Below are 26,197 nucleotides of genomic sequence, written 5' to 3' on the forward strand. Positions count from 1 at the left end.
TTCACCTATCTTTCCTTCATGCATTGGGTCCTCTAGATTCTGGGCATGATATTAGATGAAATCAATCTTATAAATAATAATAATAATAATAATAAAGGTTCATCTGTTCTTTTCTTATTGCCTATGAAGCATGGACACTCCTCCCAAGGGTCACGTACCAGTGTCGAACACTTTTCGGACACAGACACGCGTGTCCGAGGCTCGGGCACATGTCCGATACTTCTGTGAAGTGTCAAAAAATGATTTTTTATTGGACACGGCTCGGACACGGGGTGGACATGGCTCGGACACGCGGGGGACACTGCGGGGTATATTTTGTAATTTTTTTTAAAGATAAATGGGGTACCTAATATAATTTATTAATTTTAGATTAAAAGTAAAATTTTGAAAAAATAAAAAAACAACTACAGACAAAAGAGTACTACACAATAAGTTTATTTTCTCTCACTTCCTCTCTCAGTCTCTCATCTTCTTCAATTATCTCTGTACATGAACAAGACATTTTTTATTTTGAAGTTAAATGAACAAGACTTTGTGAAAGACTGAAAGTATATGTTTATTCATGTACATATTTAGCCCATTATACCTATGTCTCTTCTGCACGTCTTCGTTTGGAATTTGGATCAACTTTATTTTTCATTTATTTTCTATTTTGTCTTGTCTATGTTTTTCTTATAACAGAGATGAAATTATTATGGTCTTGTTATTTGTTGTTGTTTTATTTGCAATTTTGTATTTATATATACCAGTTTGTTATTAGGAAAATAAATATGCAAAGTTCTAGTAATTATATTTTAAATATATGATTTTATATATATATATAATTTTATAGGCGTGCTGTGTCCGTATCCTATTTTTTAAAAATTTACCGTGTTACCGTATCCGTGTTCGTGTCCGTCCTTCATAGCTTATTGCATTTCCAAGAAAGGTTACAGTTTGACTCTGTCACAAGTGTTTTTATCTTATTTTTTTATTGCTTGCAGTTTTGATGACCAAAGTGTTGATCATACTGAATTGGTCAAAAGAAGGATGTAATAATGTACCGATTGGTAACTTGTGCCACCGTTGAAGGAGCTACTTACAAAAGTAGGTTTAATACATACATTGTTGTTGAAACTTGTTTGCTTATCGTTTATTCTCAATACACATTGTTTGGTATAGATGTCTTCCTTTTGTTTATTTTTTTGTTATGAGCTTGAATGCTTAAATTTCATGATATAGGTACTGAAAACAGGGTTGTTTAAAGGTGCGACTGAAGACAAAGTACAAATGCGGTACTTTAGTCTAAAGGTATGTTCTTAGGAATAAATTCTTTCTTTTTTTATAAGGTATTACATCTTTAAGATAAGGTACACTAAATACTTAATTTCAATTGATTCTTCCAGGTATCTGAAGATGTGTCTAGGCTCCCCAAAAAGGGGTTTGATGTTTCTGTTACTCAACAGGTGCTGCAAGCAGTGTACGGCCATCCACAGTCTATGTACTATGTGCATTTCAGTTGAAATTTATATTTCTTTAAGAGTTCTTTTTTCCCTTTTCTTTAATGTTCTTTAGTTTTGTTATAGTTAAATTGTTTATAATCAGGCTGGGCAATGGGTGGGTTTGAACCGGGTCAAAAAATGGTGGCCATATTTAACCCAATGAATCATTTTTATATAAAAAAAACGTAAAAGCCATTCTTTTTTTTTTTGATAAGTAAGAAGATGATCAACCGTTTTCTCGTCATTTTTGCACATAAAGCACAAGGAGCCCTTGCACGCCAAATTGCCCCCCATGGGAAGGATAGTCCAGAAGCATCAACAAGATAACAATAAAATGACTAAACATCAAAACGTCCATGTGCGGATGGAACCGAAATGCACAAATCAGAATCTTCCCCCGCTATTTCCTGACAATACAACAGCTCCAAAAAGTGTAATGTATCCCCCATACCCCTGCGAACATGAAGAAGTTGTTGTTATATTCAATCGTATGAAAATCTTAAACAAGTTACAGCAGTTCAATGTATTTATATGCCCTAACAAAAGGGGTAAAAGACTAAACTACCCATGTAAAAAGGAAAAGAGAAAAGATAATACAGTAACATAAATATTCTCTAACACTCCCCTGTAAACTCATTATATGACAGTGAGAAGCATCAATAGCTTGTGAGAGTTTGTGAAAAAGTCACCCAACTGCATAATAAAGGAGACGTATAGTAGAGAAATAGTGCTAAGCTGAAAATGTTGGCACACCAAATGACAAGCAAACTCAATATGTTTGGTACGTTTATAGATGACAGAGTTTAAGCAATTTGAATGACACTCTTGTTATCAAAAGTACAAAGAGTAGGAATAGAAAGAGGCACACCCATATGAGTAAGCAACCATCTGCACCTAGTTAACTCTGTTGTAGTATTGGCCATGGCCCGATACTCAGCCTCAGCAGAAGAACGAGCAACAACTGTTTGCTTCTTGTTTTTTAAGGAGATGAGATAATCACTCAGAAAAATACAGAAGCTTGTAGTTGACTTACGATCAGTTGGGTCACCAGCCCAGTTTGCATCAGAGAAAGCTCAAAGTTCCAAAATAGAGGTAGGCGGAAATAACAAACTTTTATGTAATGTACTTTGCACATAGCGTAAAATGCCAAGAACAGCATCCTAGTGAACAGTGGTAAAAGAAGACACAAATTGACTTACAATTTGTACTTCATACGTAATGTCAGTTGATGTAATGGATAGATATACAAAATTGCTAACTAGAACGCGATACAAAGTAGGATTACTCAATGGAACACCATCTGAGGAAATATAACGAATATTGAGATCCAGGGGTGTCTCAACTGTACGGGAATCCATGAAACAAGCTTTGCGTATAATGTCCACTGCATACCTGGACTATGAAAGAAGAAAGCTTTTGGGAGACTAGGCTACTTCAATACCAAGGAAATAACGAAGAAGACTAAGATCCTTCATCTAAAATTGTTGTTGCAACTGTGACTTTAAAAGGTTAATGCCATCAATGCCATTATCAGTCAAAATCATGTCATCAATGTATAATAGTAGAATAATATTTCCAGCAGAAGTAGAACAAAGAAAAAGAGCTGAATCATCATTACTGGAACGAAAGCCCAATCCGTAAAAAATTACTCAAACCAAGCTCTAGGAACTTGCTTGAGACCACATAATGCTTTCTTAAGTTTACACACCTCCCCAGGATTATAAGAAAGACCAAGGAGATGAACAATATAAACTTCCTTATCTAAATCCCCATTTAAGAAAACATTTTTGACATCCACCTGTGAAATATCCCACTTACGAACCGCTGCTATTGCAATTAATGTGCGAACCGTTGTCATTTTAGTAACAGGAGTAAATTTTTCTTCTTAGTCAATACCGTATACCTGAATGAATCCCTTTACAACCAGACATGCCTTGTACCTCTTAATAAAACCATCAGGCTCATTTTTATTTTATAGACTCACTTGCAACTAACTGCATGTTTATCTAGAGGTAAGGGCACCAAGTCCCACGTACTATTGTTATGAAGGGTATAGAGCTCTTTATCCATTGCCTTGTAATATTTCTATTTTTCACCATTTTTTATTTTTTAGAATTTTTCGATTTTGCGAGGGCATTTTTGTCTTTTCTAGTTTTGCATGCCGGACACCGTGAGGTGTGCCGGGTGTGTCCAAGAGTTAGTTGGGACATTCCATTGAGTTCAGGACTCTTGTAAAATGCATCAGCTGCCCTTTCGGCATTTTTTCATTTTTTGGGCTAGACGGTCCCGGGTGGGACCCGCTACCGGAATTGTCGCTTACAAGGGATTTGTTTGGGTCCATTTGCATATCAATCATTTTTATTTAGTGTGTTTCATGTGGTAATTTTATAATTTATATGCATATATGTGTGTGTGGTGGAAAAAGAAAAGAAAAGAAAAGTAAAAGATATTTTTCCCATTTTAATGGCCATAAGGCCATTTAGGCCTTAAATCTCTCTAATTCCCGGCAGCTCTCACTTCTCCTTTCCATTTTCCTTTTTTTTTTTTTTTTTTTTTTTTTTTTTTTTCATTCTTTTTTTCTTTTCTTTTTCTCAAGCCTTCAATCTTTAATTAATCTCAAACCGTATTTGTGGTGCCGTTTGCGGCAAATCGGAGAGCTTGACGAGATCTACGCATTGAAGTAAGCTATTAATCATTTGGTGCACCCTAGGAATTTCGAACCTAGGGCTTGGATTTGGGACTTTTTGCATCTTTGTGAGGTAGGAGTGTTTAATTAACAATTTCTTGGATTTTTGTAAGTTATTTTGTATAAATTGTTGCCAAGCATGCTTTGATTGTGTTGATATCCTTTAAAGTGACTAAATTATTGTATGTGAAGCTTATGATTATGTGTATTAGTTTATATTGTGTGAGAAAGCATACTAAAATGTTTATATTTCATGTCAGTTGTGTTATATGAGCTGAAATTTGTGACTTAGAAGCATGAGGTAGAATTTTAAAGATTTATATAAAGCATGTATATTGTGGATAGTTGATTTGAACGGAATCAGATTTCTTGTTGGCATGACATTTAAATGTATAAAATATTTATGCACTCATTGGGAAGAAAAAAGGAAATTGGCTTTGAAAGAAATGAAATGGGGATTCTGAGAAATGGTTTTGGAAATGGGGAGTGACATTGCATAACATTGCATCCCATTTCATTGCACATTCATTCTTGACTTGGGTTGTTAATATTGTTATTGTGGCTATTTTATCCCCTACAGAGCATGACCCCAATTACTTTGTTTTCTTCATTGTTTGGATTCACGGGGACTCAAGAGGTATGCCTTAGGCACCTTTTATTGAGCTTTTAGCTTACCCCATTATTTAACATTTTTCAGGTTCGGGAAAAGGTATGGCGGATGACAATCCACCACAGCTCTAAGAAGGATTTGGGACTTTTGTTTATTGCCTTTTGCATGTAATTAGGAACAAAGCTCCATTTATAAAGTTTAGGCATCATTTGCCAAAGTTGTATATTTTGAACCTTTGTAAAACCTTGATTTTGCTTCAAAATTTGTAAACTTGTTATAATGATAGTTTTACACCTGTAAATCATTTCTTTTGATCATATATTGTGTATATAAACCTTTTATTTCAAGTGAATGGAAAGTAGCTTCATCATTTCAAAAATCCAATAGCAGGTCCATAGCTCGCAGAGCTACTTCGGTTAACCGGTTCTTTTCATAGCCTCAAGACTTTGCATTTCGGCTGATCGAAAAGGGGATTTCGGTTTACCTATTCAAGGGACATCTCAGAGGCCATTTCGGCCGACCGAAATGGAGCTGTTTTAGTCTCTTTGCTCCTTCCTTGGTTCATTTTAACCTCAATCCTTAGAAAGTTGATTTAAATCGTTCTTGAAGCTTATTTAAGACTTAATGACGATGTGTTGACCCTAGACATGATGGAGTTTGACTTAGGTGACCTCGGGTTCGGGTAAAGACCTGGTTAACGGTTCGGACCCATGGGTTCGGGTCGTTACATATTGCCAATGAGAATCAAGAAGAACCTCATTACAGGAAATAGGTTCACAATAAGAATCAATAATTGCCAAAAAAAGGAACAAAAATATAAAGAACAATAAGAATTGGAAAAACCAAAACAATCAGGACACTTGCGTACTCTTAAGGATAACAAGGACGTATATGATCCCAATAGAGAGTCAGCCGGAAGAAATGGAGATGTTGATAGTTTTATTTATGCGAGTGTAAGTGTGAATGATAGGAGAAGGACATCAAGAGTAGATAGGAGAAGATGGAAAATCTAAAACAGTACTAGGACTACCATTGGATCATTTTAAAGAAGATCGGGTTTACTCAAAGCGGTTGAATTAGCAGGAATAGAGAAGAAAGGAATGCATTCAAGGAATGCTACATGACGAGACAAATATAATTTTTAAGCAAAAAGATCATAACAACGATATCCCTTTTGACCTTCACCATAACCAAGGAAAAAACACACAGCAGAACGAGCAGAATAACAGATAATTTTGTGCGAGCAACTTTAGAAACAAAAACAAAGCAAGTGTAACCAAAAATTGCATTTGTTAAAGCCAACTCTAATTTGTTATTGCCTACTGTGTGTATTAAAATGAGGCTTAGATGGGACTGCCAAAATAATCTAACTAGGTAGGGCAAGGACTCCTTTGCTTGGAGCAGCCTTAAGACAAACTTATTCTACCAATAGTTCATTGACAACTGAATCAACGGAACGAAGCGGACTCCGATGAAGAATAAAACCATAAAGACCCTCAAAGTCATCTCTAAGATAAGAACTGAACTGTAACGACCCAAATCCGAGGATTCGAAACGTTAACGGGGTCTTAACCTTAACTCAGGAACACAAGGGTAATATGGTCATTTAATATTATAGCGTTGGTTAATTGTCATGACATGGTAGTTTGGTCATTTACAATGGTTACCAGATAATTATTGTGATGTCTTGGGCCAAATGTAAAATTTAATACATGTTTTTTATAGGTCAATTGAATAAATTACCCAAGTTAAGAACAAAATAAATAAATAATTATGTGATAAATAAATAAATAATAATAATAATAATAATAATACAACGTGATCGATCGTAGCCTGACTCACGATCGATTGCAACCCAACACTTAGATTGCGTCCCAACTTATAATCGATCGCATAACCAAAGTGTGAAACAACCCAAAATCTCAGCTCTCTGCCAATCGATCGCGTCCCAACTTGCAATCGATCGTATAACCCAAAGTGTGAAACAACCCAAAATCTCAGCTCTCTACCAATCGATCGATTCCACGGTATATAGGGGACTTACGAGTTAATATTCAAGATATACTAAGTCAGCAAGATATTTGGAATGTTTCTCAAGCATATCAAGGTGCCAAAGTCGCAGAAATTCAGCAAGCAAGAGGGACACACAGAGCACCAAATAATATTCTAATTGAGCTACAACTTTTGGGGGACAATCTCAAAGTGGCAGCAATGCAGCCCTTCAATCACAGCTAGGTAATGTAGTAACTCTTACTAAATTGCAGCTTGATGGAGCACGAATTGAATGTTTTTAATATGGAGCACCTAAACACAAGTTGGCTGAATGTCGAAAAGCAAATGATCGTGAAGGAAAGCAATTTCTTATGGAAGAATGTGGAGAAGAAGAACCACAAAAACAAGAAGAAGAACCTATTTATGATGAGGAGAAGGATGTTGTTATTAGAGGAGACAAGGGGCTTTCTCTTGTGATGCGAAAGGCCTTTATAGCACCACGACATAAAGATCCTGAGGATTGGCTGCGGCATAATATTTTCCAAACTACTTGTACCATTGGGGGTCGTGTTTGCAAGCTGAGTATAGATAGTGGAAGCTGTGAAAACATCATTTCTCAAGAAGCGGTAACGAAGTTAAAGCTATCGGTGGAAGCACATCCTCAACCTTACAAACTTTCCTGGTTTAAGAAAGGTAATGAGGTATCCGTCACTAAACGATGCTTATTTAATTTATCTATTGGAAGTAGGTACTTTGATAAAGTATGGTGCAGTATTGTGGCAATGGATGCATGCCTCTCTTGTTTGGCCGACCTTGGCAAGTTGTGGTAAGTGCAACATGATTGAAGCAAAAATATTTATACTTTTTATAAAGATGAGAAAAAGATAATATTGGTTCCATCTAAAAAGGAAGAAGTTACACCTAAACCTAAACTGGGGGAGGGTGTTAATTTACTCAGTATGGCTAATTTTGAGGAGGAATTGGAGGAGAGTGGCGTGGTATATTTTTAATTGCTAAGGAGAAGCTTACAAGAACAAATTGTCGAGCCACTGTTTATCCACTTTTAAAGGAGTTTACTGATGTTATGCCACAAAATTTATCCCATAGAGTACCTCCAACGAGGGACATCCAACACCACATTGATCTAGTGTCCAGAGGTACTTTCCCTAATAAGCCACATTATTGAATGAGTCCTAAAGAGCATGATGAGCTTAATAGGCAGGTTTCAGATTTATTGGAGATGGGTTATGTGCATGAAAGTAGTTCATGTTTTATACGAGCTTTATTGGTACCAAAGAAAGATGAAATTTTAAACTAGGCGCACGCCTGAGGAAAGTGAGACACACAATTGAAATTTTAAATTACAATAATAGCATTCATATCTCACAAGTCATAGTAATATTCTAAAAGTTAATATCAAATATAAAAAAGTAAATCTATCTATTATATAAGCATTTAAGAACTATTATAGGTAACACATCTGCAGGTAACACATCAACCGGTTTAGAAGGATGTTGACTGGTTTGGTTCAGTGCAGTGTTGATCATAGGATTTCGTGCCTAGGATTGATTCGGGTCTATTTTAATGATTGTAAAGAATTTTAATTGATTTGATAAAGGACTGGAATGCATAACATACATTAATATGCTAAGTATATAATTTAATTAACTTAAACGTTAATTAATGGATGATTATGTTGTATTAAACTGTTTTAAACAATAATTTGGATTTAATTGATTTTAATCATGTTATGGAGGTATATACAATTTATTTGAGATGAAGGTTAATTACTTGTGATGTAAGTTAACTGTATGCTACTTAGAATTGGTTATATTGCTTAATTAAATGCAACGGATATCTGTATGATTATTATAATGTTTATTTTAGATTTATTTGATGTATATTCATGCTTGCATCTTTTATTTGGATTTGAAAGCATCACTAGAATATGGTTATGGATTAATGCACCATTGTCAGGATATGGGGGCATATCATGGATGGACTGGTTAATAAGCTTAGTCTCATCTCTTCGTGTCAGGTCACGGAACCATGTGGATGACATGCCATTGAAAGACTATGGCGGATAATTAATTTTATGTTTTGGATAGGATACGGATTGATATATATGTATATATATGTGTGTGAATATGTGCCACAATATGAGCTTGAGTTCTCAGGATCAGTGGTTAGGGGACATAAATTGCCTGGGATGCATAACTGAGTATAATGGATAGTAATATGCCCTGATAGATCATGGTACTCATGCCCACTATGTGTGCGTTTTGTATGTTGCCTACTAATCCGGTTGAGGCCACCCTATAGTCTAGTGAGAGTTTTAGTGTGTATCTATATATATACGGACTATGTAATTATCGTATGAGTCGATTAGGATGTATATTTGTATTGGGTCTCTGTTTGGGATATAATAGAGTAGAACTTGTTCGTGGGCCTGACCCATTATTATTTCTTTCGGTTATTGTTTTAGTTGGGATTTTATCAGGGGTCCACATAATAGATTCCCGAGTTATAATCTAGAAGATTATTGGTATCAGAGTATTTGGAGGATTATTTTATTGAGATATTGTTTTGGAGAATTTCATATTAGTTTATTTTCATCCTTATTATTTATTATTTTTTTATCTTTTGTAATCCGTGTTTGTTTATTACCTAAATTGTTTGATTATCCATTAATGTCATGTGTAGACCTGATCAACCCGTGTTCCGGAATCGAAGGATATCAAACATAAACGTAGCACTTTTATCAAGAACATATACATCACTTCAACTTCTAATAATCATCATTTAAGGCAAATATAGTATAGAATCAAATAGGGAAAACTTAAATAGAGGCAAAACATAATGCATTAAACACCCCTACCTCAAATGATGAAACCCAAACCCTTAGCTCCCAAACTTGAAATCCACCCAATGTGTACAAGACTGGTACTAAAACGCAGCTCTTGGAAAGTGTAACCGACCTCCCTTCTTGCTATTTTCCTAGACCTCACTTTAAGTGGATCAAATCTTAGAGAGAATGTAGAGATATATTTATAGAGAGAAAAAAAAATGATGAAGAGAGGAAGAAAGAGTCGAAAATGGGGGAGGAGGGAATGAGGTTTTGTTATCCAAGCTTTGGCCCTAGCTTTTTCAAATGAGTGGCTCTCATTTGGTCAAAAGTCCACCCAACACTAAAATACCAAAAATGCCTTCTAAAGTTCACTTAATTACTTGCCATGCCATAATGTATCTTCCTCTACTCACTAACCATATATATATACATATATATATATACATGTATATACATACATAACATATCATCACATAAAATAATAAATACATGCAATGGAAAATAATACTGGGACCCACACAGCATGTAAAACGACGTACGAAAAAATAAATACCAAAAAAATCGAAAAAAATTCGGGACATTACAAAGCATGCTTAACAACCTTCCCAACTAACTTCTCTTCTAAATCCCATCTCCAAGGAAACCCAAATTTTTAAGTGGCTCAAATGGTGAACATGATGGCTTCAATAAAAAGCTCATGATATGTAGGTTTAACTTTTCTTCTACCACTTTGTCAAAATCACTCTAGAAATGGCTCAAAATCAAGCTTTAAAGTGTGTAACAATGGAGGTTATGGATGGAGGAAGAAGAAAAAGTGTGGTGTAATGACCCAAACCCGAAGGTACGGATCGCTAATCGGGTCCTAGCCTGACCCGGAGATACCAAGGGTAAAATGGTCATTTCAAGGTAAGAGAGAAAGGTGAGTTGACTTTAAATGAGTCAAAGTAAGTCTATGTAAGTCCTTATGGTGTTATAAACACATTTCGTAAGGTTCTAGATGCAAGTATAACATTTTCACAAAAATGCCCCTTCTTGGTTTAGAAGATTCTCGGAGTAATCCTCACTAAAACAGTCATAACCTCCTCTATAATTGAAATTTTTTAGTGAGGTTTGCTCCATTGGAAGGCTGACTCAAAAACCTTGAAAATGGACTCAAATTTAACCCAATTTGGAATTAAAATGAAGGAGATATGGTCATTTGAATTCGAGTCAAAAATCTTGATGCACTGAAGGCGTCAGCCAGCCAAAACAAGGTTTCAGAGTTGGTAACTCTCTATTTTGGCCCTTAGTCGACGGTAGACCTTGTCAGTTGACTGACAGGGCTTGGGAGTGACAAAAATAACCCAGAAACGTATTTTTTGTCACTGTTGGAGTGCCCAAACAACTTAATATCATATGGGTCACACAGAAAACCTTTAATATGATCAAAATAGTCCCAAACATGGATTTGATGACATCCATTATAATTAAACTTCTATGCATTGATTGAAGTATATGTGAGTTTAATACCTCAACGGGTCAGTGGCCTAGTGGAGGCGTGTGTGTGTGAGTACCAACTAGGAAAAAAAAATACATCAATGGAAATCAAATAAGTCCAAATACATTGCAAAATGGCCTTTAAGCCTTCCATGAACCCAAATACTCAAGAAGTCTCAATGAATACATGGTCCTTTACAATATAAATGATTACATCAAAATTTCAATTTCTAAATAAGCTAAGGATCTAATCAACGAAAAATATCCACAACGTTAGCATTGACAAAAATGTGAATCGCCCACTACCTCCCTTGCGGCTTCTAAAAAATGATAAGAATGGAGTGAGCACAACGACTCAATAGGAAGTGCCTAAAACGCACCCCTTAACGACCCCATGAATCCAAACAAAGAATAGCTCATAAAAGAGGGGTCATACTCATTTTAGGGAGAAATATACCATCATACACCTTCACATACAATTCATACAAAACAAATACAATGCTATACAAGCCCATGAGATGAGATGTCGCTCCCCATTACCAAAACCCTTTTTCCGAAACTATTTCCTTTCCTTTCTTTTCCAATAAATCAAATTCCCATTTTCCTTACCCGTGCCAATGCATGAATGTTATATACATTTCAATGTAATAAAAATCCATCCATTTAAAACACAATCATAATCTCATGCATAGGAAGACAATTAACACAATAATTACCATATTATTAATTCTTCAACCATGGCATTTTGAACAACAAATCATGACACTATATCCTTTAAACATTTAATTTCACCACAAACCACTTACACACATAATTCAACACTTATCACCACATAAAACATAGAAATCATGCCATACTATCACAACTTATACAAGATATAACACATAGGAAGGGCATAACTCACAAAAATCAAATGAAACATGGTTTAGAAACCCCTACCTCAAATAAACCAAGCCAAAGCTCCCAAAAGTCCCAAATTCGAAAATGCCAGAATCCTCTAAATGGAAATCTACTCCGATCACCTTGTAACTCTCATTGAGCTCTACAACTTTGACTTTAATGGTAAAGATTAAATCCTACTAGAAAGGAATAAATCTAGGCTTGAAAACATGAAGCTTCAGAAAGACAAGGGGTTTTGTAGAGTGAGAAAATAGAACTACGATTTTGGAGGAGGAGAATGATGCTACCATCTGATGTTTTGTGATATAAATGGTCATTATAATGACCTTTGGTCCTTGTGGGACCTATTTGCTATAAAAAATCACATTTGTCCCCTCATATATATATATACACATGCTACAACTACACATCCATGCACATAGCCCCACAAATATACACTAATTAACAATATATAAGGTGCAATAACGCCGAAAAATAATCTCGTGCGCGAAAAATCCCTGTGCGGGTAATGCTTCTAAGAGTCCTGAACTCGTAGAAATACCCCAAACAATTCTCGGAACTCACACGGCACATCCCACGGTGTCCGGCACGTAAAACGAGGTGATAATAAATAAATTTTAAAAAATTAAAAAATGCCTGAAAAATTGAAAAATTGCGAACATCACATGTGAATCAATGGAGAGAGGGGGATTCAGCTAAAATGTGAGGTCCTTGTCCCCCCACATGTGAGTTGGTCAAAAGGTGGTCCACCTTTGACCACTCAAATGATCATTATGCCCATCATTTGCAAATGAATCCCACAATTGCCCTAAGCATGTAAATTTCCACATACACCCTTACATCTACATCAAATAACATTTAGAACATTTAAATAAGTCTATGAAGTAATTTCTGGACACCCAAATTCTGGCGTGGGACACACACGGGACCACCCAATCCGAAAATCTGAAAAACAACAAAATGAGGCAAAATACATTTCTTAGAGTTTTAAACTCTAAAAAATGCTCTAAACCACTCTTAGAACCCTCATGACATGCAAAACGAGACGTGAAAAAAAAAAAAAGAAAAAAAAAAAATTGAAAAATCGAAAAATCCTCAAAAATGAAAAATTGCGAAACCTCACTGAAAGTTTGAAAGAAAATCGAAAATAAAATAACATTAACTACTTAATTCTAGCGAAACCCAACACATGGTTCCAACTACCAAATAAGATTATTGAGACAGACCCAAACACAACCTAATCTAATTTTTCAAAAATTCCTAAAACACTTCTCTCTCTCTCTCTCTCTCTCTCTCTCTCTCTCTCTCTCTATATATATATATATATATATATATATATATATATATATCTACATTAGATGATCTATATCGTCTTTATCGGTGTATATATACATACATATAAATACATCATCTATATATTATCTGTGTATATATATATCATCTATATACATATCTGTCTCTTGCCCTTATCCGTAATGTCTATATACATATATATATATATATAGAGAGAGAGAGATAAAAACACTGTTCATATTCTTTGCGTCAAATGGATTATCCTGCCAGTGACAAACCCCCTTTTGTTTTTTATACTCACCACCCTAGGAATTTAACCCATCGCTTATCATTACAGAGTTTTTTTTTTTTTTTTTTTGGGGTAAACAATTGAGGCCAACAATTTTAGTGAGCATTGGAAAAGTTGATGCACGAGGATACAAAGCTTATGTCAATACACACTATTTATCATCAACACACACAGTTAGCAGTGTCGGCGCCAGCGCCATCAGTTGTAGCAGAACATTTTACAACAACCCAGTCGCGATTGAATAACCCACATAGTTTGATCGATTCATCTGCGTCATTAGACACTAGAAAATCCAAGCTTCTGTCGGAAATATCAAGAATGGAATAAAAATCAGAATGATCTCCGCTCGAAGAAGTTGTCACCAAAGATGTTGATTCTTGGGCGGGTTCTTCTCAAATTGGCAATGGTGAAATCGGTTGGTGATTGGTCGAACAAAGGCTGTGAAACTGGTGATCTAATTCACACTACCACTACCACCAAACTTGCAAATGGAAGCAAAATCATCAACTTGTACCCAATGCAAAAGAAATCAACTTTGAATTTTTTCTTCTCAATCAACCTCTCCGGTTCTCTTTCTAAAATATGTTCCTTTCTTCTTCATCTTCCTCCATGTTACCCTGTACCATCTCTTGCGCTTCTTCGTCTTCTTCCCTATTACCATGTACCATCTCTTGCTCCTCTTTCTTTCTCAAAAACGGGTTGTTAGGTTTTTAGCTCAAAATTCGTGTGTATAAAATTAGTTTCCTTTTTCATTTTGGCATGTTGAAATTTGTGAAGGAAATCATGTCTCATTAAGTTTCTATTTTAAAAGCTGAGATTGATATGGTAACTCCTTACATGCAATTTATGGAATTCTTGTCCAATAAGGAATTGGTTTTGAAGACTTTATAAATAGAGATGGGTATGATAGGTTTAGAGTGAGAGAGAGAACAGAAAAAAGATATAAGGGGTTTAAGAATGTTGTGAGGGGATAGGATAATATATGTAATTCCCGAATGTATACATGTAGCCTCGAAAGAGATGATGAATGAGTGCTTGGGGTTTTAACATGTGGTTGTATATTCTCTCCTTGATTGATAATAGTGAAATCTCTCTCTCCCATGGACAGAACCTAAGAGTTAGACGAACCATGTAAAATATTGTGTTGTGCATAAATGTGTGTGATTGTTATCTTCATATATGCTTATATTGATATGATGTGATGATGCTTCCGCTGTGTGTGATAAATAAGAGATTTAACCCTCAACAACAATCGACCGTTGAGTGGGTTGGAGTTTATGTTCCCAATACGGGTCAACATTGTTCTTTATCTTCTTCACTCCTACCTTGTACACTCTCTCACTCCTCTTTCTTTCTCTAAAATGGATCAACGCTGCTTGAGATAATGAAATACACAATCTTATCTAGTGGCGTGTTCACTTGTTCCTATTTTATTGGATCTTGATATTTTACATTTCAAGTCAGCAACGTAAGTGTATACAGTTTAAACTCTATCTTTTTTATAATAAGGGTAACAAGGTCTTTTACTTTTTTCGATGCCGAAATTTGTGATGGTGGGATAAATTGCAACAAAATTATAGTTAGGGGTGTTTCTTGTAGTTCAAGAAGGTTAGTTGCAAAACCTCAATAATTCAGGGAGGTTTCTTGCAATTTACCCTTATTTATATAAGTTGCGTCTTGACAAACTTTATTTGAACCAACATTAAGATTGCAATTGCAATTTGTAAGAACTGGTCTCAGGGCATTGAGATTTATGATTCAGAAAAAGTGCGCGCACGAGTAATGGAACTTGGTTCATTCCGTGTTCTATTGGAGGAGAAAATAGCATATAACTGATTGAATTGTTGTCCATTTTCCCAATATTTTTCTGAGAATGTTCCACCATTGGTAAACATGGAGCATATGGAAGTAAGTTTGCAGTGGATACGAACATACAATTTGACCTTACCAAAACACATAAATTTGTAATTTGTGCATTTGGGATTTGAGCAGTGAAACTCACACTGAATAATTGCAGTGATATTGATTGATTATTTACACTAAATACAAGTAAGGAGAGTATTTCATTCATTTATTTGTTGCATAAATGACCAATTAAAACAATAGATCAAAAATTCACTACAACTACTCAATACAAAAATCATTTTCCTTTATGATTTTCATGCTTGTTTGTAACATTCAGTTTCTCAAAATGAACCATAAGTTAATAACTTGCGGGTGATGAAAAAAACTAAGGGTGGCAATTCGTGTTGACATGTCGTGTTTGTGTCAACACAATTATAATACGAATACGACAAGATTATTATACATGTAACACGACACGACATGCATAACCTGTTTAATAAATGGAATAAAACCTGACACTACACAAAAAGACACGTTTAAGTCATTTTTGACACAAACATGACACATTTAGCTAAATGGATCATTTTTTTGCACGAACACGACACCTTTATCTGACATGTTTAGTTAATCGATTAATCGTGTTTATAGAGTCAAACACGAAGAACGACACATTTAGTTAGCGGGTCAATCTATGTTAACGACACGAATACGATTAGCTCAAACCCAAACCTTTTTTTCTTTTGTCGTGTCAAATATTGTCACAAAGCTTGGGCAAATGAAGCCCATTTTCTTCAATTTATTTATATATTGTTTTTGACTCAGATTATTTGCACACTTTGGACATGTGTTCACTCTAAGGATCACCTATTCACGGAGCTACCCTTGTGAGTTAACAAAACAAAAGCGTATTAACTTCTCAAAGTGTTCAATTTAAAATTAAATTAATAGTTTCTATACATACTAATTTAGATTTGTAATGTAGTACAAATTCTTATTATAACTTGGAAGAATTTGAATTTATTTTTGAGAGGATGATACAAATGGATTTATATAAAAAACTATTATAAGGTTCAAATCATAACCCAAATAGGTAGTGCTCAAAACTATAAATTTTGGTAATTAAAGAAAATGCTAATAATAAAAAAACTTCACCTGGTCAGTGGTGTTTTTTTGGCTTCACAAAGTGGAGCTTGAGGTGAAATCGACGGCTGAAAACAAGGAATGAATTTATATCAAAATGATTCTTAAAACGTGGCTCTCTCAGAGCCGTATGATCAATTTCGTCATCGTATCAGCTTTCGAGCCCGTGTAAAAAACCTCCTCCAGAACATTTCTCTCTCTCTACCCTCTCATATCTTCTTCACTGGATATCTCAGCCCCGGCTTTGTCTGCTGTCGGACCCGTTCAGCTCCACTCTAACCTGTGCGTTATCATTTCTTCTCTAACTCTTCTCAATGTTTTAGCGATCTGTAGTAGTGCATCGTTTTAGGGTTTTTAATCTATATTTGTGTGTTTGTATTTATTTGTATATATATACATTTTCGTGTGTTCATGTACAACCAAATATGTGTGTGTGCATATATATATATATATACGTGTTCGTGTGTTCATGTACAATCATTTTGTGGCCTGTAGGATCTGATGCTCGCTCTGAATCTTCAACAAGTCATATGTAAAATTTGTTAATTTCATTGTAACAGATGCGCCTGCCCTAGGATGATGTGTCTTAGGTTTTCGATGATATGTGATATATATCAACCTCTCATTTCCGGAATTATACATAATATATATAGATAGAATCTGCTTTCCTGCTCAGTATGGATATTTGGGGAGGAATGTATATGATATTTGAGTGCACAAAAATGCTTTCTCATTGCTCATTTCACTTATTGGGATGATGAATTAGGTGGAAGTGTTTGTTACTAAATTTGAATTTTAGAGTAATGCCACATTGCCTCAGACTGTAAGCTGTTTGATTCAAGATCTGTGTGTAATTTAGTGAGATTTGTGTTGAGATTGGTGCGGAATTACTCTACTTGGGTGCATTTTGGGTGGATTATGGGAACTAGGTAACCCCACTTGCGTTTTACGTGGTTTTGAAGGTAAGATTCTGTCATATAGAACGGGTGGACTGGATTAAAGCTAAATAGAGCTAACCTGCATGGGTTTTGGATAATGGGTTAGGAAACAAAAGTCTTAGGTTAGGAAACAAAAGCCTTGTCATGCTGTATGCTGGTGCTTATGTGCATTCATTTTGATTCCTCTCTACTCAAATAGTTTGGGGACTTTTTTGGTTTCAAAAAAGAGGAAAAAGATAATTTGAGCCATCATCCTATTGATGGCACAGGACAACTTTAGAATTTTGTGAGTCACCATTCTTTTAAAGATTCATCAACACTTGTATAATTCCTGTTAATTTCTATGGTCATCCCATTTACAATGATGAACATTTTATCTAATATTAAATGGTACCATTCAACTTTCGTGGTATTCATATTAGGGGAACATATGCATTTTGTGAGACACCATTCTTTCCCCTTTCAACTAAACTTTTTTTCCGGTATTAATTTTCGTCATGCACTTGTTCGTGTATGCATGCAGTTGGGGATGCCGACATATGACGAGCAGGCACATGTTTGAAATGCATATATGCAAAACCAATATAGAAGAAAAAACACTTTGATTGTATAGGGAATTTCGTTTCATTTTTAATTTTCAATTTCCAAAATATCTATTTTTCATTTCTTGTTATTTTTAATCTATTTGTCGTAAAAGTTACTTGTCATTTTACGGTACATAATATGAATTCAAATGTTGTTTGTGCATCTATCTGGGACTGTGTGTGAGTCTTGGTGGAGTCTTGAATTAAATGGCCTTCTATATATAATGGGAAGGCCAAAAAAGATCCGTACTGCTAACTTAGATTGTCGTGACAAAGCTTAGTTGAATATGGCAAAAGGCTTCTAGCCAACAATGTTCCTTTTAATCAAGGGTGCTTGCAAAAGCTTAACTCACGTAGCTTAATTTTTATTTTTGAGGAGGAGAATATGCAACATGATAAAGGATATCTCTTGTGTACAAGTATTAAGTTTGTCTTGTATCTAATGAAAGTTCATTAATTTAGGATTGGGATAGGATCATAAGAATGATTTGTATGTATTATTTTTAGTGTAATTTTAGAGTATGGACCTGTGATATGATAACCAATAAAAAGGGAAAGAATAGAAGAAAGAAAAAGGTTGCGCAGCTTGGGCTGACTCACCTTTCTTCAACAAAAGAGTTGGACATCTTGATTGAGGCTTTCGTGTAGTCTCACCACAAGGGTATCGTGTATGGCTTATGATGACAAAAAAAAATTCGCTGAGACATTTTCTTTAATTCATTGCTTCAAAATAGGGAAATAAGTTGCTTGCATTGAGGATTCATTGTGGACTAAATCTTGGAAATTATACATCAAAACTAAATAGTAAATATTGCACCATTAAACACAGATGGTTGCATAGGACCCCTCATTTACTCATCAAACAAATTCCTAAGCTGGTTGGGAAAAATCAGCTAGTCACTATATTTGCTGATGACAAAGAAGTGGGCATTTCCTTTATGGCCTAATTGGTTTGGTACAGCACTAAGCTCAAGTTGTTTTTTATTTTTAATTTACCTGGTTTCAAGCTTTGAGACTGCAGTGAGTATTGCGTATGAGTGATGTATAGATAAAATGTGAAGCAGTGAATGAAAAAATATCTGAAGCTGATTGTTTTCCTGATTGTGTGATTCCATCACCTCTTAGGTGTTTGCTAAGAATTCTTGATGTGATTTCCTCATCCATCAACTCTCTCTAATTTCTTCTTTGCAACCCCTTAGTGTTCAATCTTTCAAACCGTGTTCAAATTGCAAATCAAGCTCTATATATAACTTTCACAGCCTTGTAAAAACTGATACATCTCCTGGCTGTCATAGATGTTTGGTGTCAAAAAATTAATATCCTGCTCAACTCCTTGGATTAAAAATTGCCGATTTAATCTTTTTACTTATCTAATATACTGATGGCATCTTTTTTTTTTTTTTTTGGGGGGGGGGGGGGGGGGGGGGGGGGGGCGCTAATTACAAATAGAGTTTGGCAAATTCCTAGACAGTAAGCTCCTGTTAGCATCAGGGAGGAACTATTTTCATAGAAGATAGTTTATGCCTGGTGCTTTGGATCTCTGGAATAAGCCGCCTTCCATCTTTATATGCATTGCAAAACTGCCTTTGATACCCTTTTCTCCAAACGTGGCATTTTATTCTTGCAAGTCCTTCATGTTCTATTTTGTTGTTTCATTTGAGGGTAAAAATTTGTTCAGGACCTCATATTTTCTTGATGAATCACCTCCCATCTTTCTCACTGTCCTCTTGATGTATTGATAATTCAGTTTTGAGCTTTTCCAAATCTATGACTGTTGTCTATCTTTTATTGAATATAATTTTGTATTTCTTGTTTTGCTTCTTCTTAATTGACAGGAATTTTGACTGAAATGGCTGGAGGAAGAGCAATCCACCAATTGCTGCGTGGGAAACTTCAATCTCAAACTACTGTAAGAATCCTTTTCCTCCTTTGCACTGTTTAATATAGGTATTAGCAGTCTGTCTGTATTTGGATTTTCTTCTTCTAGGAAATCCTTGGAGAACAATTTTAATTTGTTCAAGTTTCAAATGCTTCTTAATATCTGATTATCAAACCTCAAGTTCCATTGGTAACAGCAATTATTTTCACCCATTTAAATCTCTTGGAAGAATCTTTTTCCTTTTTTGCTTCACATTTGTCTACTGCAGTCTTAATTGCCTGTGGGACTCTAATTGGATTTTTAAGAGAAGTTACAGTGACAACTCTACTATGTGTAGTCTTCATAAGCCTTCTAGAAGCAGTTTCTTAAACATCAATTTGTGTATGAAAAAAAAAAATTCTCTTAATTAGATAAGGTTTATTTCGAATTAAGTAGCATTAATTCAACTTTGCAAACATGGCAATATTATGATTTATGATGTTGTTCAGACAAAATAATTTATGTATTTTTTGAAGATTGCTTGGGTCTTGGCATCTTCTTCTCTTTATTTTGTAGTTAATTTCGTTGATTCTCTGGAAACTATGGGCATATCTGTGATTCATTTCCAATATTACTTTCTGAACTTTCCAAAAACATTGATAATGACATAGGCAAAGTTCATTAAATATGCTGTTTTCTCATGTTTTGTTTTTACCAGATGAAAGGTGGTTAGTAGGTTAATGAATATTTTTTCTTTCTGGTCCCCTTTTAGGTACTTTTTCAAGACGCAACACATTTTAAATTTTTTATCTTAAAAAAGTTCTCTTTATGAGTCTTGTTTACATAAAATAGTCTTTTTCCTCTTCTTTGTTTGTTCATTTTTCTCTTGTTGTTCAGCACTTCAGCTATTAGAAAGTGAGATGTTAACACTTTTTAGTTTCACTTGGTTTGATTGAAATGGGCAATGATGTAAGAAGTCCATAAACTAAAATACTTTGGGAGCCGTTGCACTTAAACAAACACATCCTTAACACACAGACCCACCACACTCAAACTATGATTGAGAATTGACCTTCAAAGTCTGGCAATGTCTAAGTGAGTAGCTTATAGTTATTTAGCTCTTTCTTCTATGATTTCCTCACAAATGAGGAAGATACGAAAAGTGGTCAAGTTTTTCCAGTACTTAAAATGGATGGCTGGAAACCACGTCCTAGTCACTGCTTCTCTATATTTTCTTGATCAATCATGTGGAGAGAGGTACATTCATTTTATTGGGCTGAAGTGGAGATGTACTTCCTGGATTTACAATATTTCAAATATTGCTCTGATAGATGAAGCTTAATGTTAGGCATTCGATTTCTTATGTAGTGCTGGTTAGAGGAGTCTCTTATACATAAAGAAACGATGAGACTTGGCTGGTTTGAAGCAAATAGAGGAAAATGAAAAAGTGTGCCAAGTGCTTCAATTGGATAGTGGAGCATTGTTTTCAAATATAAATATAGGGCCAAGTGAAGTTGTGGTCCGGAAGCAGTAGTTGATAAGGAAGTTGGATGACTTGATTTGTATTTCACTACAAATGCACAGATTTTGTGCTGGATTGCCCATGGGACCATGGACTTTTTGCTCAATCCTTCTAAACAGGATCACTTATGTTAATTTGAAGAATTGAGTTTGGGATGCTCATAAAATTAATTGAATGGGTTGCCCCTATGGATTTGGGTTTCATATAATCTAATAAATTGTGCAAGTGATACTATAAAAAACAGGCACATGAATTATTCTTTAAGACCTTTTACGCTTAACATGTTCCTAGATATTCATTTAATACAAGTATAGACTACTGTGCATTCTATAGGATCTCTTTTACCTGATGGGGTTGCAAATTGAATATCGAGTTCCTATAAAGTTTTTGTGATACATGACATGCTTATTACACATGTTTTTGCAACCTGAGCTTCAAAGGATTTTTACTTGAATGGTTTTTGAATACACGAGTAACATTTGCACCTCCAATAAAAGTTCTTATTTGTGTTGTGATATTCTAATAAATTTAATTTGACTGAATGTCGTATACAAGTATCTTCTATTTGTCAGTGGTATAAAATTTTGAATTGAATTCCTAGTGACAACTGACATATAATATGATTATAAAGTTATATCGACTACAGTTCTTTATATTCTTCTTCTTCTTTTTTCTTTCTTTCTTTCTTTCTTTGTGGGATTTAGTATTCAGTTTCTCAGTGGGTACGTTACTTTAACGAAGTTACACGGCCTGGTCCTGTAGGATGTTTGTCATTCATGTAAAACTAAGAGTTAAAAGTGGTTAAGGTAAACCGCCAATTAAGAAAATTTTAGGGGCTGGAATAATGCTGTTTTGACGCGTGGACTGTTATATGGACTCTTTAACATTCAGAGCTGAGTTGGCAATTCTTATTTCCCTTGAATGTAACATTTAATGATTGATTGATACTATAGTCATTGCTTAGTTATGGACGCTATACAATAATTTCAGGCTCTTCCAGTTTGGTCATCCCGTCCAGTGGAAGATGGATCTGCTCGCATGAAGGTGTTGAGAACGTTTGCACTCCTTGGGGCAGGTGTAACAGGGCTTTTGAGTTTTACAACAATTACATCTGCTGATGAGGCGGAACATGGTTTGGAGTGTCCTAACTATCCTTGGCCTCACAAAGGGATCCTCAGTTCATATGACCATGCTTCGTAAGTATCTGCTGAACCTCTGAAATTTTTGCTCTAACATCTGTTCAGTTTGCTTATGGTTTGGGAAGCTATATGACTATTTTGAAATCATTCCAATCAGAAATGCAATTTGGTTCGGTTGTTTGTACATTGATCCTATCATACCTTTTAACCTGGGAACTGACATATTTAGGGCTATATAGATAGTGTTTCTATCTTTTTTGTGCAGCATTGTTAACCTGAATCTATCCTTATAAATTCAGCATTGCGTCTAAAATATTTGTGGTGCTGGATATCTATTATATATATTCCGAACCTTTATTTTTCTGTAGGAAACCCACTATGTTTATTGATTTAATTGCTTGCAATCGATAGTCTGTTTCATGCTACTGTTTATTTTAATAATTTCTTGTTAAATTATATGTGAGCAGAATTCGTCGTGGTCACGAGGTTTACCAGCAAGTCTGTGCTTCCTGCCACTCAATGTCCCTAATTTCATATCGTGACTTGGTGGGTGTGGCATACACCGAGGAGGAGACAAAGGCTATGGCAGCTGAGATTGAGGTGGTTGATGGACCTAATGATGAGGGCGAGATGTTTACTCGCCCTGGTAAACTTAGCGATCGTCTTCCTCAGCCATATCCAAATGAGCAAGCAGCTAGGTTTGCTAATGGAGGGGCCTATCCCCCTGATCTTAGTCTCATCACTAAGGTTATTCCTGCCTCTGGTTTTGATTTTCCCTTTTCTTGGAAATTGTAAGTATCTCCGTGACAATTTCTTACTGTTTTCATTCCAGGCTCGTCACAATGGTCAGAACTACGTATTTGCCCTGCTAACTGGTTACCGTGATCCTCCTGCTGGTGTTTCGGTAATTCCTCACTAATTTCTACTGGTTTGTAGTATGTAGTGTTTTTCTTTGTTTGGTTGCATCTTTGTTCTAAAAAATTCTAATACGATTTTGTATGCTTACTTGAGAACAGTATGGTTTGCAATCGCATGGATACCATGTGATGATTATGTTGGTCAATAATGCAGAAAGAAACATTTAAATTTGCATTAATTTGTGCTGGCTTTAAGTTTCGCATTAAGAATTGCTTATTTGTCATCTTTCTTTTTTTGTTTCTTTCTATCACTTGCGCCTACAGTATCCCTCCTTTACCCCCACTTCTGGAAAGTTTTAAATTTTTTTTATGATATGTTAAACCAGTCGCGATGCGATAGCGAAAATTGACTCTCTACCTTTCAAATACTGAGTTCAAATAGCATGTGATTACAAATGAACCAGCCCAATTACTAGTTTCCAAAAGCCAATCCTTTCTAGTGTCAAACACAAACTGATGATGGGTTCCATATATAATTGTTTGCGACTGCTTTTTGCTGTAGACAACATGGTTTAACTCAGCGCTTATCATATTATTTCCTTATTTTCACCACACAGCTGCACTCAGTGCACTAATGTGTTACGATGAGTTTTCACTGTCCATAGGCTGATTCAATGCAGAAGCTTCTTGATTTGAGATCCAGTACATTTTGCACATCTACTCTTTCCAATCAACCACGCTGGCATGCCATGAGGGAAAAATAAATGGAAAAAAAGAAAGGATGTTTTGTATGGAACTTTCCAACTTTAGGCAGTATCCAACACCCCCCCCGCCCCCCCCCCAAATTCCTTGACGACCTTGTAGTTGGCACATTTTGCATTCTTTCTTTTATGTAATTGTTTTTATCATATCATGTAGGGAACACATACATTGCTGTGTAATTCATGATTTTTTAGGCCGTTATTTGGTTTTAGCTTTTTTCTTGTTTGTGTTTAGCTGCTCTAGTTTTTACACTTATTTGCTAATTTTAATTGGTCATGAAGGTGAGATGTTTAACCATAAGATGATAAAAACTCAACAAGAACTAGATATTCCAGTAAAAGATTAGAAGTCAGATGTAATCCCTGCAAATGCGCAACCTTGCTTATATTTTAGGGTTAGAATTTTGTTTGGAATAATGGTGTTTCTTTGTCTAATAAACCTGCAAATTTATTTTAGATCCGAGAAGGGCTGCACTACAATCCCTACTTTCCAGGGGGAGCCATTGCTATGCCTAAAATGCTTATTGATGGTGCTGTTGAATATGAAGATGGTACTCCTGCAACTGAAGCTCAGGTTTGATTTCCTACTCATAGTGCCTGGTGCTGATCGTAGGCTCTTCGTTACACATTGCATATTGTTGTTCATGTTCTCTTTAGCCTCTTATAAAGTCCATACTCTCATGCATAAACTGTTGCAGATGGGAAAAGATGTTGTGTCATTTTTGTCATGGGCTGCAGAACCGGAAATGGAAGAGAGAAAACTGGTACGTCGGCTTAATTATATCAAACTATGTTGTGCTAAAAGCTAATTAATTACTGTCATCATGTGATTTCAAATGCAGATGGGATTCAAGTGGATATTTTTATTGTCACTGGCTTTACTTCAAGCTGGTTACTATAGGCGCATGAGGTGGTCTGTTCTCAAGTCACGTAAGCTGGTCCTTGATGTCGTCAACTAGTTTCTTATGGTCTCTTTTGATCCAATGCCTGTGGGAGAACTTGAAAATGCAATAATTGTCTTATAAAACAATTTATGTTTTGCTGCAATGTTAAAATTGGTTTGTCATTTCCTGGGCAATTGTGACCAGTAGAGTTTCTATTTCGATTAGAGGGAAAAATAAGAGATTCATATATGTATACATTATTCTTTTGTCTGAACTCTAAACTTGTAAGAATTTTGATCTGGTGCGAAATTCCCAGATTGCTTAGAATCTCCTTTATAATTAGCAGTTATGGTTTTCAAGTATTCAATTCTTACGGTTGTTGAAGCATTAAGTGAGAATTGTGGGCAATACACTTTGCTTTCAAGGGTTCATTTGTTTTGGTGTTACTTAAAAGATCATGAAAATTGGGATTATTGTTATTTAATCTCTCATTGTGCCATTCAAAACCAAAGTTGGGAACCTCTGTAGTTCAGCATGGGGGCTGCACTGCATCGGACGGATTGTGTGATCGTGTTCAAATGATAGGAGCCGTGGATGTGGTACAGCATTGCAGAGGATCTGAGCTCCTGAAACCAACACTGGAAAAGGATGTTCCGCCATCTCCCTGTTAATGTTCATGTCAATTGAGCATTTCCTGATTAGCATGAAGCAGGGATAGGAGCAGCTTGATATTGGATGGAAAGTTGGAAACTGAAAATCCTGAGATTTGTCATGATAATTTTTTTTTTTTTTTTTTTGCCCTTTGAATGGGAGTACTATTTTCTGAAAAGATATATGATTCTTAAAACACAAATACAATAAAAGGCATCCTTTTTTATTTATTTAATTGCTACTTACAATCAAGAATTTTAATTTATAATTTAAAATAGGATGGCATGTTGCTCCATACCGTAAATTGCAATTACTTTCACCTAAATAAAGGGGAAAAAGAAAAAAGCCATAATTTGGGCTTTCCAAATTTTAGCTGTTATTTGGTGCTTGTGTAGTGCTGTACTATGGAGGAAAAAGGAAGGAAAAAAAAAAATTAAGTGGGG

At 35.3% G+C, this 26,197-nt stretch overlaps 1 protein-coding gene and 1 long non-coding RNA gene across 2 annotated transcripts; one reads left to right on the forward strand and one right to left on the reverse strand.

Moving 5' to 3' along the window:
* Window positions 1–1,714: 1,714 nt before the first annotated feature.
* LOC132315677 (uncharacterized) lies at window positions 1,715–12,270 on the reverse strand. Its single transcript, XR_009483761.1, has 2 exons — window positions 12,033–12,270; window positions 1,715–1,934 (listed from the first exon to the last, which is right to left on the reverse strand). It is a non-coding gene; the product is annotated as an uncharacterized LOC132315677 (long non-coding RNA).
* Window positions 12,271–16,694: 4,424 nt separating this feature from the next.
* On the forward strand, window positions 16,695–25,465 carry LOC132315678 (cytochrome c1-2, heme protein, mitochondrial). Its single transcript, XM_059814021.1, has 8 exons — window positions 16,695–16,842; window positions 19,918–19,991; window positions 22,453–22,658; window positions 23,069–23,348; window positions 23,434–23,505; window positions 24,677–24,793; window positions 24,918–24,983; window positions 25,062–25,465. Exons 2-8 carry the CDS (start codon window positions 19,932–19,934, stop codon window positions 25,176–25,178), a joined length of 918 nt encoding a protein of 305 aa, XP_059670004.1. The 5' UTR covers window positions 16,695–16,842; window positions 19,918–19,931; the 3' UTR covers window positions 25,179–25,465.
* Window positions 25,466–26,197: the final 732 nt, after the last annotated feature.

This window comes from Cornus florida, unplaced genomic scaffold (assembly GCF_030987335.1).
Source record: "Cornus florida cultivar Cherokee Brave unplaced genomic scaffold, ASM3098733v1 CherokeeBrave_3.0.0_Hap2_Chr07, whole genome shotgun sequence".
Classification (NCBI taxonomy): Eukaryota; Viridiplantae; Streptophyta; class Magnoliopsida; order Cornales; family Cornaceae; genus Cornus; species Cornus florida.